At 45.9% G+C, this 13,209-nt stretch overlaps 1 protein-coding gene across 2 annotated transcripts; it reads right to left on the bottom strand.

The window, feature by feature from the left end:
* Positions 1-547: 547 nt before the first annotated feature.
* Positions 548-13,149, bottom strand: XRCC3 (X-ray repair cross complementing 3). Of its 2 annotated transcripts, none has more exons than XM_061998133.1 (8): positions 12,904-13,149; positions 11,678-11,775; positions 10,805-10,942; positions 9,655-9,867; positions 7,483-7,637; positions 5,008-5,220; positions 3,255-3,301; positions 548-2,213 (listed from the first exon to the last, which is right to left on the bottom strand). In XM_061998133.1, the coding sequence occupies exons 2-8, from the start codon at positions 11,730-11,732 to the stop codon at positions 1,991-1,993; spliced, it is 1,044 nt and encodes a 347-aa protein (XP_061854117.1). In that variant the 5' UTR covers positions 11,733-11,775; positions 12,904-13,149; the 3' UTR covers positions 548-1,990. The 2 variants fall into 2 exon arrangements, with proteins under 2 accessions (XP_061854117.1, XP_061854118.1); XM_061998134.1 differs by lacking the exon at positions 12,904-13,149 and adding an exon at positions 12,050-12,139.
* Between the last annotated feature and the right edge of the window lie 60 nt (positions 13,150-13,209).

Raw genomic sequence — 13,209 nt, 5'->3', positions numbered from 1 at the left:
TGGGGATGGCTGCCTGTCATCTGAGGGGGTTTGAGGCATGGGAGTGGCTGCCTCTGAGAGCTTTGGGACCTGGGGATGGCTGCCTCCGATGGGTTTTGGGGCCTGGGGGTAGCTGCCCCTCATCTGAGGGATTGAGGGCCTGGAGATGGCTGCTTCTGAGGCGTTTGGTGCCTGGGGGTTGCTGTCTCTGAGGGATTCAGGGCCTGGGGGTGGCTGCCCCTCATCTGAGGAGTTCAGGGCATGGTGGCAGCTGCCTCGGGGGTTTGGGCCTGGGGGTGGCTGCCCCTCATCTGAGGGGTTTGGGGCCTGGGGGTGGCTGCCCCTCATCTGAGGGGCTCAGGGCCTGGAGATGGCTGCTTCTGAGGCGTTTGGTGCCTGGGAGTGGCTGTCTTTGATGGGGTTCAGGGCTTGAGGGTGGCTGCCTCTGAGGGCTTTGGGGCAGCGATGTGCTCAGAAACGTGCTGGGACTGACTGAGCCAGGCTGAAGCCTGCAGCTGGAGAGGTGAAGAAGGACCATGGTGGACAGCGACAGGAAGAGCTGCTCAGGTAAGATTTTATTGAAGTTTGCTTGTAAAAGTGTTTCTCTTCAAGGGAACTGTGATTTTTGGTTACAGCTGTGAGTTCTGGTTACTTTAGCACTTGGGTTTCATTCCTGCAAGCAGCTACAGTGGTAAAAGTTACCAAAATATTACAAAACTGAGCCTTAAGGTGCGTATCACACTGTTCTGGCTGTGATTTATGGTGAGTGGGAGTACACACTGGGCTTTGGTATGAGGCTCTTTGAGTAAATGAAGTTCAAGTTTGGGGTTGAGTGAGGCCCATTAATCAGTGACATCGCTCTGGGGCTTTATTTCAATCACATGAGTACAATAGGATGAGCAATGTATTGGCCAAAGATCCTGTCCCAGACACAGGCCAGGGAGGGAAGAGAATAGTCTAGTGTGGCCTATGGAAAACATGTGTGAGCAACTTGTGCTTCAGCCTGCTTTCACACTGAAATCAGCAGGGGCTAGAAGAAGCTGCTGTCATAGCAGTGGGCTGAGGACAACAGGAAAAGATGTGATAAATAGTGCAGAGAGGGAAAGGAAAACATGTAAAGTGCAAACAGCAACGAAAAACCCCCAAACTGAGAGTAACAGCTTAATGGTGAAGGTGCCCTTGGGGTGCCCAGGGCAGCTGCGAGCCTGTAAGGGCAGACAGTGCCAGGGGCAGGAATGCTGTCCAGCCCCACGTGTCAGCCTTGCTCTGAACCTGGCTGCTTACACAGCTCCAGCACTGAGCAAACACAGTGAGGGGAAGAGGGGGTTTAAGTTTTAAATGAAGAGGCTTTTGCAATGGAAAACAATCATTTACAAAGAAATCTGTAGGGGCTGGACTTGACCCTAAAAGGTCTTTCCCAACTGTATTGATTCTGTGATGCCATAGAGCTTGTATGAAGCTCTGCCCATACAGTACAAAAGCAGTACAAGTTTAATTCTTTCAGAGAAATGTTCAAATCAAGTATCTTTCTGGTATTTAAAATCCTAATATTAATAATGTGGTTTTAAAACAGGATGTCTGCTTTATGTTATTTCCAAGGCCCTACAGCAAGACACCAGCAAGAATTATTAGCTGCTTGAGTTCGCATCCCTTTGAGTCTGGAAACAGAGAAGGTACCCAAGTGCAGTAAATGCTGTTGCTATTTTAGCATGCTGGTAAAGTTAGAAACCAAATCTCCCCTGATGTGGGGACTGCCACATCCCACCTCCCTATGCAGCCTCTGCCTGTCCCCAGCTTGACTCCTCCACAATACTCCTCTCTCACGAGGAAAAGCTGGTGAATGTGTATCCAAGACTAAAAAGCTCTTCTTTCAGGGTGTAGAGAAGGCTTTATGTGGTCACATCACCATTGCTGTGTTTCAGAGTCCATTTCTCCCATCCCTAATAATTCTTCCTGAAGTCAAGTAGTTTGGATGCATTTTTGGAGCAGGCTGCTTTACTATGCAAAGGATTTACTTGATTCCTTTTACACCTTCCAGTTTTACTGTGTAGTAGCAAGAGGATGGAGGGAGATGAGGAGCAAAAACTACTGTTAAAGTCCTGAGGCTTCCTGTGTGCTGTGCCAGAGCTCCAGGGGATTGCTCAGGTTGTGGTACTCGGCTGACCATCAGTCTCATTAGCAGCTGATTTGCCCAGGTTATTCCAAGTGCTGGAGAGACTCTGTTATCCACTGTGCTGTAAAGAAAGCAGCACAGATTTCAGAGTTTTCTTGTAAAACATCTTCTGTTGTAACAATATCACCCTGGAAGAAACAATCTACTGTCTCTATATTTACTGTTGTTTGCCATATTTAAGACTACAGGTCTTCAAAGAAAGAGATATGATGAGGTAAGACTCACAAAACTATACACTAGGTCCTCTCTACAGCAAGGAAACAACTGGAAGACAAGTGCTCCTAAACAGAAGCATTTTCATCCCTCCAGCTACAGCCACAGTAAGTACCTGTCTCTGTCCTGATGTGGCCCCTCTCGTGATAGGAAAACAGCACTAGAAAAATGGTTTGAGCTTCAGCTCTTTGAAGCATGTAACTGTTGGCCCAGGGTTCCATTCCAAGGTATATTTTAAACTGTTGGGTAGATGTAACCCTGGGTACATTCTACTTTCAACAAGAAGTTTAAAACATGTTTTTTTTCCAGAAAAGCATACAATTTCTCCAGTAAAACAATTACAAGATAAGCAGGGGGAAAAAACTGACCCTAACCCTTGTTCTGTGTCAGTTCCTGACTCTGGAGGATGTAACCAAGGTCTTGCAAAACCCTAGTGATGTAGCACCTACCGTATCTACTAAGTCAAGAGTATAGTTAGGATTTAACAGCAAATAGGTATGTTTGAGTCCTCTTAATATCCTGATGTCAAAAGATACTCTTTTCTTCTTAAGCAACTAACCAACCCAACAGCTCAGGTGGTTTGTTTTAGACAGAAAATGCACTTGGTTCTCTCAGGGAGGAGAGATGCAGAAATACTCTTGTGTAAGCAAGTACTCCAGGGAATTTTCCCTCTGTTCTTGCTGATGAGGATCAGCACAGAAGTGTGTCTGACAGTTTCTTCCTCTGTAGAGCACTTCAGTTACTGCTGGTCTCCAGCAAATGCGGCGTTGCTGGGTAAATGCACGACTGCTGTCAGCACGCTTGGGTACCTTACAGGCACTTATAAAGAAGAGGGGGGTTAAATGCTGCTGTGTGTGACATGGGGACGTGGCTGTTGGGGGTCACTTACCTCCAGCTGCCCTGAGCAGCTTCTGACTCACCCACTGCATCAGTCACCTGCAGCAGAGAGAACAGCGTTTGTAGGTGACCCGTAGTTAGGCAGTTTGGTTTTAGGAAGCAGAAGGGCAGGGAAGGAACAAAGTCAAGTTATTGGATCACATATGAAGCCAAGTTAGAAACCCCTTTCAAGGCAAACTAGGAGGGAGTTGTTCTAATGTTAGCTTACAGTGCTGAAAGGATTTGGCTAGCTACAGCTTCTGTGAATTTAACTACTACTAGATGCTTGATTTCTTAACAAAACTCAAATATCAGACAAAAAACCCACAGACACAGGACTGCAGTGGTAGATAAAAGGTACTGAAGCCCAAATCTGCCAAAGGTGTCCTGTCCTCAGTGATTTCACCTTTGAAGGCCTGCTTGCTGGAGCTTTGACTACAGCCTAGGAAAATCCACACCTCTTGACTCCCTCTGTTGTCTTTTAACATCATGATTTTTTCATACAAGTTCTTCACCAAGTACAGCAAATTAAGTTACAGGTACTTCTCTAAATATAATGTACAGAATGCATTACTGTACAGCCATGCTCTTCCTCAGTGCTATTCCATCCACAGTTATTTCTCTTAACTACAGACTTGCTGTAATGAGTACCTGCCATTAGAACACTCTTGAAGGACCCTTTGCTAGATAATGGTCAGGCTGTTTGTCATTGTGTCAGGCATCCAAGTCACCTGCTGTGAACCAGCACCAAAGCCCAGCTCCCCTCATGGAAAGGCAGATCTAAGCAGCTCTCCTAAATCACACTTTTCTGAGTGGGCCCTTCTGAGGCCACATTCTAAGTGTGAATGCTTCATCTCCAGCATCCATACACCCTTCATTTGCAATCAGAGCAGTGGCAGGCTGCTTCCAGAGGACAGAGCAGTGTCTTGGCTCGTTTTCTCAAAAGAATACTCTTTTTCATTAGTATCATGGTGGCCTTTGTTTTGCTTCAGCAGCAGCCAGCCTGCATTCTAACGCTTCAGCAATCTCAGCACTTCACAGAACTGCTGAGCTACACAAAAATGCACCAAGTCCCCCTCTCCTGTGGATGTGAAGGTAAGTGTGCATGCAGAGCTCCCAGAGCAGTCCTGCTGGAAAGGGCATTAAGAACAAAGTCTGTAATTGTGGTTTGATGCTATCACAGTTGCTACACTTATGTACCTCTGTTCATTAGCTTTAATGGACTATAGCTTTTTTTCTACAACTACCTGAAGGGGAGTTCTAGTGAGGTGGGAATCCATCTCTTCTATCCAGTAATGAATAATGGAACACGAGGAAATGGGTTTAAGTTGCACCAGGGGAGGTTTAGACTAGACATAAGGAAGAACTTTTTCTCTGAGAGAGAGTTGTTAAGCACTGGAAGGGGCTGCCCAGGGAGGTGGTGGAGTCACCATCCCTGGAGACACTCAGCAGACACAGAGATGAAGTGCTGAGGGATACGGTTTGGTTTAGCGATGAGCTTGGTAGTGTGATCTTAGTGGCTGGACGCGATCTTAAAGGTCTTTTCCAACCATATAGATTCTATTACTCTAGACAGCCTTTAAGAACATCAACAGGCTCTAAAAGCTTGACTGATACTCTTAAACTCTGAGAGGTGAAAACTGACGAAGGAAACTTCAGTTTCCATCAGCCATTAGCACTCAGCTGACAGTGTTAAATACACCACCAGGAAATGCACTCTGCCCCAGACCGTCCCTGTGCAACGCGAGGCCATTCTGCCGTCCTACCTGATTGATGCACAAGACTGGAGTCCTGAACCTCGTGCTTAAACTGTGAAGCTGTGCTCCAACCGTCTGCAGATAGCGGGCCTTGGCAACGGACTCGGAGGCTCCGAACTCGCAGCGAAACAAGGCGGCGACGGAGTCGAGGAGCAGCAGCCGCACCATGCCGCGCGCCAGCAGCAGCGGCAGCCGCCGCGTCACGCACCGCCGCAGCGTCTCCTGCGCCAAACACACAGCCTCAGCGGGGCAGCGGCTCTGCGAAGCCAGCGCAGCCGCTGCGGCTCTAATCGAGTGAGTTTGTGCATCGTTCAGTCTCGCTGGGAACCGGTGTTTGCAAACCTCTCGTGGTTTTGCCTTAAGACAAATGTGAGGAGGCCAAACTGCACCGTAACTGTGCCGTTACCTGCAGCTCTGACCAACCTGCAGCTCTCACCAACGTGATCAAGGCACGGGAGCGTCTTTCTTGTGAGGAAAGGCTGTGGCATCTAGGGCTGTTCAGCCTGGAGAAGAGCAGACTGAGTGGGGAGCTCATTAATACAAGTATTTGAAAGGTGTGTGTCAAGGGGATGGGGCAGCACTTTTGTCTGTAGTGTCCAGTGACAGGACAAGGGGTGATGGACAAAAGCTGGAACACAAAAAGTTCCACTTAAAGGAAAAGCTAATTTCCTGTTGAGGTGAGGGAGCCCTGGTCCAGGCTGCCCAGGGAGGGTGTGGAGGCTCCTGCTCTGGAGGTTTCCAAACCCACCTGGACACGTTCCTGCTAGTCCTGATCAAGGTGAACCTCCTTTAACAGGAGGGTTGAGCTTGATGATCTCTAAAGGTCCCTTCCCAACCTCCACCATTCTGTGATCCTGTGATTTCAAAATCTCAAGAATGCAATCCTACAATCCCAAACCATTCCTGTTTTGCAGGAGTGGTTCTCACTGAACCACCGAGGACATGAGACTTGCATTAAATACTCAAAAGCCACGAGAGACTGATGACACAGCAAAACAAATAGTTGCAACATCAAATCCATATTGATCAAGAGTCTTGTCAACACCAGGAGCTGCAACTTCTATCCTCCCTATTAAAAGTTTTACTAATTGAGTATTTTGAAGTCACTAAAACATTTTAATTGCTGGAAGCTTGACCAAAATATTCTGTAGGGGGCAATTTCTGTCACAGGAGAAGAATCCTATTAGTCAGATAAAAAGTCCTGGTAGCCCAGTATCTTGTCTTTAATGAGGTGATGCACAGCAGCAGGGTAGAAACGAGAACAAGTTCACAGTGATACTCTTCCAGTCTGGTAAGTGAATTCTGTTTGCTTCACTTACTGCTGTGTATACATTATATGTATATATGAAACCGAGGGTTGAAAGTGCAGTATAGTACATGGTCCTCCTGTTCATACAAGACTCATTCCTTTCCAGTGAATCCACAAACAGCTGGATGGCTCAGAGTGACACAAGTCCAGAAAATGTTGATGTGAAAGAAAACACAGAAATGTCATTGTGATTGGGGCTTCTCTAATCTGCCTGTTTCTCTGTAGTACTGTACCCTCTGGATACACACAGCTGTGTCTATACATAGCAATGCAGGAACTGTAATACTGGCTTGTGCAGGTGCTGGGCTCACCAGTGAGTGTAAGGGTTTAATTACGGGTATTTTAGAGAGATGGACATACTACTCCAGGGTGATGCTCTCCTCTGTACAATAAGTGTACTCTGCAGCTTCCACAAACTACAACTGGAACTTTCCAATGAAAGGGAGCTTAGCTGCTGCCCCAGCCGCACAGAGAAGGGATGGCCAAGGTCTCCTCAGATTTGCCAGGTACAATTAAAAAACCCCAAGAGCTGGAATGATTTACAAGTGTTACTTCCAAGCCTTGGGGAAAACAGAACTTCTGCTGTGTTATAAAGAGCATCTTCATGGCTACTTAAGCAAAAAAGCACAAAGATGTGGGTTCATAAGGCAAAAATACACTACTGAAGTTTATATCTTTTCCCTTCAATTTCCTACTGTGGCATTGTAAGAGGCAGAGGGGCGAGACAGTGGCACTGCCGTGGTTATGCTGTGCCAGTACCTATTCCAGGCATCATTTGTTTTTAATCCTTTCTCCCCCTCTGCTTAAATTGCAGTTTAACACCTCTGGTGCTACACTGCAAGTTACCCAGGACACACGCTACCTTTTGCATCTGTATTTATATTCTCTTTTCATACAGTAAAACTGTAGCAGCAGCAGCAAGTCTACTGCATTTTAATAAACATAGTGGCATATAAAAATCCACTAAGTGACTCATTCTTTAAATATTTACATCCACCTTTCATAAGAAATGCTATGACTGTTCCTTTACAGCACATTGCAGAGATGAAGCAGCGTTCACTACAGATCTTGGCTCGCCTTTAGCCTTTTGAAAGGTGTCCTATGTCACAAAAACCTCTGTGGCTACTGGATCATAGTGTAATAATGATGCATTCTTAATTTGTGCTCCTACTTACCAGGTCAGCTGCATGCTCAACAAAGATACTGTTTCCAAATCTGATCCTCTGGATGATTTCAGCTGGAACGTCTGCACGCAGCTTGTGTTGCTGATCTATGAGTTGTTGCAAACGTTTGCTTGGGAATACATCTTCTGTACAAATGTAGACAGCTCCTGCCATGAAGGAAAGCATCTGTGTTACACAGGGCTGTTGGACACACAGTTCTCTGAATGGCACAAAACCAAACTAATTCATTCTGCACTCAGAAGCCAGACCTGGGAAATTCACCTTCTTTTTGTTGCAGCCAGATGGAGTCAACGCTGAACAACAGAAAACCTGCAGGATCTCAACTGGCTTGAGAGCTGGGCAGAGAGGAACCTCGTGAGGTTCAAAAGGGATGAGTGCTACTGAGGCTGATCAAAACTGTTCTACCCCAAAACCACCCAAAAATAAAAAATGCTACAAAACATCACCCTCGAAGAAGGGCAAATGTGGAGTCCCATGAACATCATCTGGCATGCACCAACCCAGCTCCTTCCCAGCAAGCAGCAGCATTTTCCTTCTCACTCAGAACTGTAATATGGATATGAATTTGTCACATTACATTAATGGACTTTACTCATGAATAGGGGCATAGAAAATAAATTCAGCCAACGTGCCACTGACCATAACTGACATTCTTGGGATGGGAGAAAGATAACCTGGAGGCAAAGGATGGCCTAGTTTCTTTTTTTGCTGCCAGCCTCCTAGCACTGAAGGTCACAAACAAGAGCAGTGCTAAGCCAAATGAAGCAAGCATAGAACAAATCTATACTGTCTAAAGAAATCTGTTTCAACAGCATCATCTGAGAGAAGTTTCTAGCACTAAAAAGACCCCACCCACTCACCCCAGCTTGAAACCATTGGCAATGTCTTAGCACTGAGCTTAATCTTCCATGGGAAGTGCTAGGCTTTGGGGATAGTTCATAAGCACTGCTGCTCTCCTCAAGTTTCCTAAAGAATAAAACTCCTTTTACTTAGGACTTTCATTCCTGTATTTCTAAAAGAAGACTCAACACAACCCTTGTTTATAGACTGCAGAGACCTCAGGTTTCATTCTCTGCAGTGCTCTGCAAATGGTATTTGCTGCTATGACTGGATGCAGCCTAACATAGGGTGAGATACCACACTCAGTGTTCAAAACTGCAAGAATTAGGATTCCACCACTCCCTTATCCTGCTGCAGGAGGTGAAGAGCTATTACCAACTCCTATACCTTCAAGAGCCTCAAAAGTTCTGTCCTCTCAGCCCTTCCAAAATGCTCTGGTGCCCTCACAGCAGCACTGATAGGATGGCCATGCTATCTTATCTGCCATGAAACATTTTAGAGAGGGTAGAGGGGGAGCACAGACATAACAAAGCACCAAGTGCTAGGTGCATGAGAAACAAGAACAAGAACCATCTTCAAACACAAGTAATGCAGAGACTTGCCACTCTGTAGCCCTACAAGGAAGACAGTAATCTAGTACAAGAGACAAGAGTGCCAGGAAGATCTTGGGCACCTTCTTCTGTATTCTGTTCTGGTTTGTTCCTGTCTTTCAACAAGAACAGGGAGAAATGCTGGGGCATGAATAAAAATGTATTTGCATTCAAACCCTTAGCAGCAACACACAAAGGAATTGAACAAAATCTAATTGCTTCTGCTCTGATGAATGACGTAACTCGAAGTTATGTAAAGCCACAGGCTAATTACTGCCCTTTCAGCAAGATCTTCATTTGGGCATTCCAGCATTTTTCCACATGAGAAATAATGAAGCTTCCCCACAACAAACCACTGCCAAATTAAACACAGTGCTGTGTGGAAGGGAGAGCAAGATCACTGCCACAACACGCCAAAGGCGGACTGGCAGGACACTTGAGTTTGCAAAAGTGACACAAGTTTCCTCCCTTTCCAAGACAGCATAGAGTGGTTTTAGATTAATGAGATAGATGGTTGAAACAACCATACTGTAATCAAAGAATAAACTTACTTTGACAAAACCAGGCAAATCACAGGTACAAAACAACAGCAACTTTCTTCAATTATGGCTTTCATCAGTTTAACTCTGTGTATCACCTGAATTGTTGTTATCAAACCAAATAGTCTTTGAAATTGGAACCTCCCCCAACTAGGGAATACATACCATAGGTCCAAGTACATTTCAGTACTCACCAGACTCTAATCCACCATATTTGTAAGGATACTGCACACAGAGGCAGAGCTGTAAACCAATCTGAGTCTTCCCAGCAGAGCTTTCCCCAGCAAGTTCTGTGATCCCCACTAAAGGAATGCCACCTTTTAACAAGGTATCTAGGACTGGACATCCTAGGCTTAGCTTCTGGTGCTGGGAGGTGAGATGGTCTTTATCTTGGTAGAGCTGAAGTGCTGCAGAGTTTTGCATTATTTTTAATGATTAAAAAGGGAAAAGAAAAGGAAAAAGTTTCATGTAGTGTTTTTCTAACACACAATGATTCTAGTGGTTGACAGAATTGACAGACAAAGGCTGGACTCAATGATCTTAAAGGTCTCTCCCAGCTGAAACAATTCTTTGAGCCAAGGCTGCACACCAGCTTTATACCTAACAAAGGATCCTTGCTTTATTGCTGGGCAATTTTGTTAATTCAGCCTGGTCTTCCCCACCTCCCTTTCCTCACAGGGCCTACTAACTGTTCAAAACCTGATTGTTTACACCGAGCCCTTTCCTCTTCTCCATCTCTTTTTGCCTTTCTCTGCCTCTAAAGAGCGTCTTTGGGAAGCTACATGGGGAAAATATTGCCAGGAACATTTAAGACCAGCAAGTATGGAAATGGAAAAGCTGTAGCAGACTATGATCAGTGTCCCAGGCATTTGAACAAGGCCTTCTTTATCACAAGAAAATAAATTGCCAGTCCAGAGCTGCTGTGAAGCATTTGTACAGCAGCAGCCATTAGGTCCTGCTTGGCTGGGAATGAGGTGTTTATAACAGATCAGTTCATACAGTTTATTATATATAACAGAAGTTTTTCAGCTATTCTTGGTGCAAAAAGGACTGGGAACCTTTTATTTTTCCTCCTCTAATAACATTTTCCAGACTGGAGAATCATTTTGTCTTGTTTCAGGCAGGCTTGATCCTGAAAAATGCCACCCATCCACCTCCATCTACCTTCAGTGACTCAGAGGAGCTGTCCTTAGGGGGGTTAAACAGTTCACTACAGCATAACAAAACCACTTGCCTTGTCATTTTCAGGTTCATATTACTGTGTCAATGAGGAGCCAAAGCTTTACTTTCTCCCACTGACAATACTTTAACTAGAACCCTTTTGTTGTGTGTTCACTGCATTACCTGTACACATACTATTCTTCCTCAGCGTGTGAGAGACTGTTTTCAGCAAGCACTGGATATCTGCACTGGATAGTTTCATCAATCTTTGCAAGTCTGCTCCAGAGAGATTAAAAATCTCTTTTATTGATTTTATGTCAGCTGAAATGAGAAGAAATTTTATAAGTCCTTTTGGGTGAATGACTTTCTGTGCATAAAACAAAAAGTCTTCCCACTTTATACTCATCACTTGAAGTTTATCTACAGTGCATTCCTGTAAGCTATAGGCAGGCAACAGCTACTTTCAGTCTATCAACACACTGGAACATGGGGAAAAGCCATCACTTGCCATTACCCAAAAAACTTGCTTATAAAATACCGAATTACAGTTGTACATTGTTACTATACATCCCTGTGAGGAAAGGCTGCAGGACCTGGGGCTGTTTAGTCTGGAGGAGACTGAGAGGGGATCTCATTAACAGTTACAACTATATAGATGGTGGGTGTCAGGAGACTGGGGCAGCACTTTTTTTCTGTTCTATCTGGTAACAAGGGGTGATGGGATGAAGCTGGAACACAAAAAGTTCCATTTCAACACAAGGAAAAACTATTTCCCTGTGAGGGTGAGGGAGTCCTGGCCCAGGCTGCCCAGGGAGGGTGTGGAGGCTCCTGCTCAGGAGGTCTTCAAAACCTGCCTGGACACGTTCCTGTGTGACCTGATCTAGGTGGGACCTGCTTCTGCAGGGGGGTTGGACTGGATGAGCTCTAAAGGTCCCTTCCAACCCTACCATTCTATGATTACATACCCTATACACTTACACCCAGAGACACAAAATGATGTCAAGGAAGACACCAGGGTGACAGATCCATCAGCGAGACATCAGCAGGTGAAGTTACCTTTCTTAAGGGCAGCAATCACTTTAGGGTTCAAGTCAAACTGGTCCCAGTCCATTTCCCGACACAGCACTGCAGCGAGTTGTCTGTCAAAGTGACTGCTATCAGATATACGTGAAACAAAAAAAAATAAGCATCAGTCAAAGCAAAAACTTGAGTATTTTAAACATATTTGTATCAGTTATCTTAGAAAAACAGCAACAATTCAGCACGTTGGCAGAATTCTTCTCAAATGGCTGTTTACATATCTGCTATTGAAGGGTTCAACTAATAATGCATTTAAGAAATACTAGTAACTTGAATTACTTGCAATCCTGTACTCTGCTTTTGCTCAGAGAATCACAGAATCTTAAGGGCTGGACCTTGAAAGCTCACCCAGTGCAACCCCCCTGCCAGAGCAGGAGCACCTAGAGTAGGGCACACAGGAACTCATCCAGCTGGGTTGGAATGTCTGCAGAGAAGGAGACTCCACAGCCCATCTGGGCAGCACCTTCCAGTGCTCCCTCACCTCAACAGTCAAGGAATTCTTCCTTGTGTTTCTTTGGAATCTCTCATGTTCCAGCTTGTATCCTTTGCCCCTTGTCCTGTTGTTGGCCATCCCTGAGCACAGCCTGGCTCCATCCTCCTGACACCCCCCCTTTATGTATCTGTAAACATGAATGAGGTCACCCCTCAGTCTTCTCCAAGCTGAAGAGCCCCAGCTCCCTCAGCCTTTCATCAGAAGGGAGATGCTCCACTCCATCATCTCTGTGAAGACAGTCATTTCTATCCTGTCATACTTCACATGAGCTTCTTGTCTCCAAGTAAAGATCCCATACATGTGCAGTTTGGAATGATCCAGGACTGTTCACACATTGGACAATCAAATATATTCCAATTAGCTAAAAGCAAATTTAGTATTTAAACACTAAAATACATTTTAAAAAGATTAATCAAACACTCTTTTTAGTAGTTTGACCTAACCCACAATAGCTCAGCACTACAGCTGCCTGGAACGGTACTGCGGGGTTTGCCACCATTGTTCAGACCCTCTTTATGAAGGAGTGCAGCGGGCACATCAGACTGTTACAAGACTAAATGACTTAACGAACCATCCCCTTGTTAACACGGAGGAGGAGAGGTTGCCCCGGGCCCTGATAACAGAACAAGTGCAAGAGAGGAAACAGTTACTTTTTCAGCATCGGTTATTTAAAGCAACATCCCGACACGAGCTGCAAGTGGCCACTTACTGAAACGGATCATGATTCTGCCGGCCTTTGCCCGGAAGGGCTCCGAACCATGCCGCTCACACGCGGCCGCTCCCGCAGCGCTCCGAGGCGCTGGGAAGGGGGAAATCACCAGCAGGCAGTTACCGGAGAGCCACGCGTGTCCCACGGACACGGCACGGGCTGAGCCCCGCGCTGCCACACAGAGCCAGCGGCCTCCGCGGCCCGCTCGGCGCGGTGAGGGGCGGCTCAAGGGGAAGCAGGGCCGCCGCGCCGGGCCCGCAAGAGCCGGTACCACGCGGCTGGGCGGCGGCGGGGCGCGGGGGCGGC

This window comes from Colius striatus, chromosome 6, assembly GCF_028858725.1.
Source record: "Colius striatus isolate bColStr4 chromosome 6, bColStr4.1.hap1, whole genome shotgun sequence".
NCBI lineage: Eukaryota > Metazoa > Chordata > Aves > Coliiformes > Coliidae > Colius > Colius striatus.
This window is presented reverse-complemented; position numbering and strand designations above follow the sequence as displayed.